This window comes from Phaethon lepturus, unplaced genomic scaffold, assembly GCF_000687285.1.
Source record: "Phaethon lepturus isolate BGI_N335 unplaced genomic scaffold, ASM68728v1 scaffold10572, whole genome shotgun sequence".
Taxonomy (NCBI): domain Eukaryota; kingdom Metazoa; phylum Chordata; class Aves; order Phaethontiformes; family Phaethontidae; genus Phaethon; species Phaethon lepturus.
The window spans coordinates 564-8,262 of NW_010525555.1; the positions used below are offsets into that span (position 1 = coordinate 564).

Here is a 7,699-nt window from a genome sequence, read left to right on the forward strand (position 1 = left end):
CACTTCATACATGTATGATATGCAATGACAGTTGCTTTTAGGGCAGATATACAGGTTCACATGATCCCTTGCTTTACTGAGCCCCAAACCTAATCACAGCAGCAGCAGCCCTTCAGCTGACATAAAGGGGTTTTTCTTCTAAGACTTTACCCCAAACCCAAAGTTTGTGTTGTCCATGGTGTGTTATTTTAAGGAAGACGACTGCCTTTTCTCTTACCATTTTACGAATTCTGCTGAGGACAGTGTCTATAATCTCCTTTCCAATGGTGTAGTGGCCACGGGCATAGTTGTTGGCAGCATCTTCCTTGCCACTGATGAGCTGCTCTGGGTGGAACAGCGCATGGTAGGTCCCAGTCCTGATCTCATCTACACAAGGAGGAGCAATCATGGAGAACAGCACACAGTTACAGGTTCTGGACATTAGTGTGACGCAGTAAAACACATAGCAAATCTACCAGGAGCCCATGTGAGATGACAGTCATGGCATGGTTAGTTCAATGTGGGACTAATGGAAGGGGTAAGAATAACCCTGTCCAGGCTAATTTGCCATGGTCTTACTATACCTCCTCCATCTTCACCCAGCAGCCACCTTGAGATCCTAATGTAATATGGCTTAAAGTGTTAGGACATTGCCTACATTTCCAGCATTATTGTAGAATTATAATTACCACATGCAGCTTGTGTTTCTGCTTGCTGCAAAGCATCTTGAGGTGACTAGAAATGCTACCTCCATCCTCTGCTCTACACCGCACTGAAGAGAAGACAGAATGCCTCCAGTGTTGACATTTCTGCTAGATATATCCAACCCAGCTTCAGGCACCTTATGAAGACAAAGCATTAGGAGCAGTTTCTCTAGGCTCCATGCAGTCGATGAGGTTGGAGACACCTCCAGCGGTTATTTAAACCCACTCAGTCTCAATATTGGATTGATTTCATATTCTACTGGCTTACTCACTAGATTCCAAATTTAATGCCTTAATAAATGCCTAAAAATTAAGTGGAACCAAAACAAAAGTCTACATTCCTTCCATTAGATGAAATAATGAGTCACACATCCTAGATGGTACGATAGGAGCAAACACTCAGAAGAAGCCTAGAGGGCAGAAGCAGGTAGATGAATGCAGAGGGTTGGGAGTCATTTCCACCCATTTCCTTGAGCAAAAAAATAATTTGTTTTCTAGGAAGGTACTCTAAATCAAAGTGCCACGACTGAGTCAAACACCCAGAGATCACTAAAGGAGCTGGGACTGGAAGTGGAAGTAGAAAGCTTGCAGTAGCAAGACATCCAGTTTCCACAAAACCATGAAATGTGTAGCATCCATCTGCCCCAAGAAGCTTCACAGGTAACATTAAAACCAGATGTGCCACATCAGGTCATAGGATGCTGTAACTCAGTTCAGAGCCACTGAGGTTAATAAATCCATGCCACTTTACACCTGCTGAGGATCCTGCTCAAGACAGCATGTCTCAAAAGGAGGGATCAACTAAAGACAAGTCAGTGTAGTAAGGGTAATGGGTTGGTCACTCCCAGGTCCGTTTGGAAATGCAAACTCTGTCTCCTTCTGATGGCTGGAGACATTTTACTAGAGCAGAGGAGTGGGACCTGCTAGGCGATATGGGCAGCAACATGAGCCCCAAGTAAGAAGGTTCAGGAGTCACAGTTCAAGATGCCACAACACCCAACTGCCCCACTATTACCGATGACAGTGGGCTCCAAGTCTATGAACACCGCCCGGGGCACGTGCTTCCCAGACGCTGTCTCACAGAAGAAGGTCTCAAAAGAAGAATCCACTTGTTCAGACTTCGGCTCCACAGGTTTCACCTGCTTGGGGCCCGGAATCGTCCCGTCCGCCTGGATCCCGTGCTCGAGGCAGTAGAGCTCCCAGCAGGCATTGCCCATCTGCACACCAGCCTGCCCGATGTGGATGGAAATGCACTCCCTCTGGAAGGGGAAATGGTTTGTTAAGGTGATTTTTAGACATCCCATGACTTAGCACTAGCCCCCACGGTTCTTGTTTGAGCCATTTGCTACTGCAGATGATTAGGGAAAGTGGCAGCTTCTGCCCGCCTGCCAGGAGTCAGAGCAAGGATCAAACCATGATCTGCAGGGCAGCTGAACACAGCCGAGCCGCACACATAGTGTCCCTAGGAAGGACTGTCCCAGTCCAGGGGAGGAGGAAGGAAGGAGGTGATGGGCTTTGTGCTGAGGCAGGAAGCAGCTGAGCAATGCTGGCGCCTCGCTCAGTGCTCAGCTGGCCCGGCCACGGAGCAGAGCTGCTGTCAGTCCCTGGGTCCCAGAGCAATGAGGCATCAGGGACAACAGCTCCAGCCTCCCTGAGCTAAAAAAGCTCTGCAGCAAGCAGGGAGAAGCCAAGCTTGGGAAACTCACAGTCAAGCTGGGAGTCACAGCAGGAAATGAGGCTGGAGGAAACCAGCAGTTGCCCAGGGCCAGAACAAGGGCGGGCTGACACCTGGGGAGAGGCTCAGAGTCCCGATTTAACCAGGTCACCCTCCAGGAGCCTCAAACTACCTCCAGGGCAGTATTGGAGGTACTGGCGTCTTCTGGAGACTCTCTGGGGACTTTTGATGGTTGCGTGCTTCCCTGGGTAATTGGCATCTCTGCTGTTTCCACCACCCCGACATCAAAGCTCTGCTGCAGCAATGACAGAGGCTCATGTCCCAGCTCCCAAGCAGAGACTCCCAGTTACTATGGTGCATGACAGGGAGCAGTGCTGCTTCCCAAGGGATCACCATGAAAGGGAGCTGGTGATCTTACCTGGGGATGGCAAGCAGTGCAGCTGATCCCATTATTTGTAGCATTGATGCGCAGTTTGGTTCAGGTCTCACCTTGTTTCACACCACCTCCCAAAGTCCTACCCAGAGCTGGGGGTCTCCACAGATGAGCCCATCTTCCCTGCTCCAAGTAGCCCACCTTGGGCAGAGCATAACAAACGCCTCTGGCAGCGCGGTTGTCTCAGGGCTGAGAGGACACTGTGTGCACACACCCTTAGGCATAACTATCCTGCCAGAGGCACTCTGTCCCTTGGAAGTCATTACCCTCTAATTAACGCTAGGCTGTCCTGGACACCCACCGCTTGTGGCAGCAGTGGGACTCATCAGGGAGAGGATGCAATACAACTTCTCCCCTCTTCGCCTCCAAGCATGGACGTGCCAACGGCCACCGCATGGCCAGGTCATCCACCGCAAAGCCAGGCACCAGCTGGATGAACGTTCCCAGTACCGCAGCGGGACACCAATCCCCTTACCCTCAGCCGACTAAACACCGCTTAATCCAGGTCTGGGCCAAGGCCACCAGTTTTTCTGGGTGTGGAGGCTGTGTTTAAGTCCTCCCTCTCCGAGTTGATATTTGCACTATGTGGGAAATGCTGGCTGCCATTTGCCCATCCCTCTCAGCAAGATGGTTGCAATAGCTCCTCGCCAGAGTTTGCAAGGGTCAGCACCGCAGCCGCTTCGCCAGCGCGAGCTGGGACAGCTGCTCCGCTCACAACCCTCTCCCAGCTCCCTGGTCCCAGCACCTGCTTCAAGGGAGCACTGGTATTTTCAGCCCAGAGCAGAGGGAATGGGAACAAAAAAAAAAAAAAAGAGAGAAAGAAAAAAAGAGGGGCCTGATGAAGAGAAGAAAGTGCAGCTTTTCTCCTGCCACCCCCCGTCAAATAAACTGGAAGGGTTTTTGAGATCCCAAGTCTCCAACATTCACATCAAGATGAACTGCATTTTACAGACTCTGGCTATAGGCAGCCTATTGTTGTCCAGCTGATTTTCCCATTGGAAATACCATGTAAATATTTAACTGTTTTATAGCCAAGACAGACTCTAGAAGTCAGCAGATAAAAGGAAAAGTTCAAAAGCTGGCTCACTAGGAGTTACTTTGAAGTTCTCTTCCATTTGCAACATGCAAAGGGCCACCATCAGATTTTCCAACAGGTTACTCTTTCGCATTCACAGTAAGGTGACAGTTGTGTTAGTCCTTACAAAGAGTTTCAGCTAGATCAGCCAGCACTGCTGAGGGTTGCAGGTTTTTTAGTAACCAGATCAATCCACTTCAGTTTCACAGCTGCAAACTCATTAACGATTCCATTAAAAAGCTAGAAGGAAGGGGGACTTTATTCGTTTAATACCTAACCCCAAGGGTTTGTAGCAGACAAAGGCAACATGGCAGCTCACTCCTAAAGAAAAAAAAAACCCTAAAGGTCTCTGCAAGTTGCACTAGTTCCCTATGGCAGTGCAAGAGCTGAAGCGTTAAACTTTGGGAAAAGGGCCAGCAGTGTCAAAATTTAAACTTTATTCTATCACATAGTTGTGTATCAAGATATGCTGGTTCCCAAAAAAAAGTAAAACCCAACTTGCATTAAAGAGACAGAAACTTTGCAACTCTACAGACCCCACCTCAGGAGCTGGACGCTCAGAGTGAAAAGCAGCAAGAGGCCACCTAAATAGCTCTTCTCCTAGTCCCTCACTTTTCCCTTATAAGGAGCAAACACGGAATCAATAAACCATAAGGTAATCAGCAATTAAACAAAGCTGTTTGGAATTAACATCCCCAGGAGAAAGGAGAGAAAAGGCAAGTAAGCCGCTTAGCTCAGTACACTTGGAAAATATATAAGCTACATTTTAAGTTTAGACTAATACAAATACAAGGCATGCTCTTACCATGGTGAGACTGGAAGCTTGCTAAGATCTAAGCAAAACAGCTGCTGCCCCTGCCTCTCCCTGCAACTTTATAGCCCAGGAAGGCTTGACTCCACCTGAATATAAAGAAGCTTTCTGCTAGCTTAAAGGAACAGAGCTCCTTTTCCTTTGCATCCCTAGAAATAGCAAGGGATAAAATAAGCTATTAGTGTCCAGCTGGTGTGATTTCTGTGATTAAACAGCCTTGGGTACCGTGCAATGCGAGATTTCTTTATGTGTTTTTCTAAGAGCCTCAACTGAGCAGGGGGCAGGGGGGTGGGGGAAGTACATGCCAAAGTCTGGATTTGGCTAAAAAGAAGGAAACTCTGGGGAAGTTTGAGTGCCCTCATCTGATTCACTTTATGCCACAGAAACAATCTTCCCCTTATTGTTATTCAGGGAACTGCCACTGATGTGCTGTACCTTGTCTATTTTTAGACACAATCCCACAATTTTCAGTCTTTGTTCCATATGCTCAATGACTTTCATGGGAATCTGCTGACTTTTGCACCTCTGGGACACTCAGGTGTAGGCTCAGACCCTCCACTTGCCTTACCCACTGGCTATCAAGGGTTCATTTTGCCCTCCTGCCAAGTTTTGGCCCCGTCCTGCAAACGGGTAGGTGCATCTTTAAGAGTACTCTGGATCTGCCCTTAAGTCTCAGTAGTGCCTGTGTGGTTACTAACAGCAGGTAGACAAGAGTAGTTAGTGGTAACTTGTTTACTAATTCCTTTATTTACCTCTCATTCTCCCATTAAAAGGCTCCCAAACCTTCTTTGGTTCAGCCACAGCTGCAACAGGTTGACAGCTCTGGGGTCATAACCATGTCACAGACTGCATCAGCGCGAGGGCAGCCAGGCAGTCAAGGACAGGGAGTTTTTTCCATTCAGCGTTCGTGAGACCCTCTCTTGCTTACTGGGTCCAGCCTGGGCTTCCCAGTGCAAGATAGACATTGGTATGCTGGAGCAAGTCCAGCACAGACCACCAAGCTGGTCGAATTTGGAGTACGGGATGTAGGAGGACAGCGTAAGTGTGGAGTTTGCTAATCATCGAGACAGGAAGACCTTTCAACCCACCATGAAGGTGGTCAGATATTGGAGCAGGAACCTAAAGATAGGGGAAATTTTCCTCCTTGAATATATTCAAAACTCACCTGCGCAAGTCCTCAAGTGTTCTTGAGGAACAGTTCTAGAAAGATTGTTCTAAGTTGACCTCAAAGTATTTTTAGGAGGCAAAATTAACCCTCTCATCAAGGACCTGTATGCGCCAGCCTGTTTGTAAGAACATCCCCAGCCATAGGGTAAATTTCTTTAGAGAAGCTTTGTTTGCCTTTTTACTGTCAGTACTGCATATGGGCTCAGCTGAGCCTGGAGCGTGGAGTGTATTCACCCCAGCTCTGCCAAGGCAAGGGACAAGACAGCAGCCTTGATGGGCAAAGAGATAAGCTGACCTGGAGGAGGAAGGCATCTATGGAAGAGCTCTCCTCCACTGGAATGTTCAGCCCAACCTCTGCCTCTGAGGGCAGATGGGAGCATTACCCTGTTCCCACTTGGGGCTATGCCACGGATTTAGGGAATTCAAGCCAATCAGGTTGGGCACAAGGCTATGCCTGTTTTGGAAGTGGGGGAATTCAGACGTAATTGGGTCAGGCAGGGTTCTTTTCTTAGATAGAGCATCATGCAAACACCCCTGTCAGCATCATGGCCTCCAAACCTCTGCTGGGAATAAAGTTGGCCTCTGAGTAGAGAGAAGCTATTCGTTTCTGGCCTAAACGAAGAGCCTCCCAAATGTGTGCACCAAGCCTGCCGGTCAGACAAGATCTTTTCTTTCCAAGAGGCATCTGTTCCTCAATGAAAAAAAGAGAAAATGAGGAACTTGGGCCGTTTAGAGCATGAAGCATTTGTTCACTAAATGATGTGCTTTTGGTCAAGCCCAAGTCAAAACATTTTGGGGCTGGTTTCTGTCTGTCTTGGAAAACAGAAAGCAAAAGAGAGAAGCGCTATAGTCTGGTGGTGACAGAGACAACCTGCCTGCGTTCTCAGCTCTGAGACATATTTAGAACAGCACCGACAAGAAGGACAGAGACCACCCCCACAGAGGACCCATTGCGGCAGCTCCCAGCCTTTTTATAGCCCAACCTCACAGCTGCTGCCTCCTTCTTCCCACTCCCACGTCCTAAATATTGCCTCCTTACCCTCCCTGGTCTTCCTATTGCTGTCCTCACCATGTGGTCTGGGACCAGCTGCTCTTCGCCTCTGCAGAGCAAATCCTTACCCATGAGGATGTGGCTGGATGAGTGTCCTGAGATGGAGGGAAGAACTGATCCGTGGCCACGCTCTGCACAAGCACTTGAACCCCCAGGCTGCTGAGGAACAGAGAAGGTACTGTGCTACTTTGGAGAACAGCATTAAATGTCACCTTTTACGCCTGTCGCTTGTTTTTGTTAGAGGAGCCCCCATGGAATGAAAAGATTTTGACCCTGGGGAGAGAAAATAATTAATTCAATGTTAATTTATTTAATTCAATATTAATTTTTAGTGTTGCTGAAGCAGGAAAAAGCGGGGGGGGGGGGATTTCTTCAGGCTGAGCCAAATGTGGGATTTTTTGGTATTTTTGGTTTGTTGGCTGAACTGAGCAAATAAATGATTCATGTAGTTCCAAAATCCACCATTTCAGAAATAATTTTCTCCCATGCTTAATTGTGCACCTAGTTAAATTTGCTCCCCGTTTCACATGTGAATTTCCTTAGCATCAGCTTCCAGCCACTGGCTCTCATTATGCCTTTTTCTGGGGAGTGAAAGCTGCCAACTTTCCACACCCTCATCCCCCTGAAGGCAGTTGTTGTCTTTTCAAGTGAATTCAGTGCTGGCCGGATATGCAGAACAACAGTCCTAGAGATCTCCGTCCTCCACTTTAGCCTGAACTGCCAGATCCCGTTCCCCAGCAGGTCTTCATCTGCCTCCATTGTCCTCCAGAGGAATAAAGTCACTAACATCATTAATGGGAACTC

The 7,699-nt window shown here is 48.1% G+C and overlaps 1 protein-coding gene across 1 annotated transcript; it reads right to left on the minus strand.

Moving 5' to 3' along the window:
* Positions 1 to 217: 217 nt before the first annotated feature.
* LOC104617464 (tubulin alpha-3 chain-like) lies at positions 218 to 1,942 on the minus strand (the record flags this gene model as incomplete). The annotated part of the gene is made up of 2 exons (XM_010282794.1): positions 218 to 366; positions 1,699 to 1,942. Coding segments are annotated over 2 exons (393 nt in total), but the record flags the coding sequence as incomplete, so codon positions are not given.
* Positions 1,943 to 7,699: the final 5,757 nt, after the last annotated feature.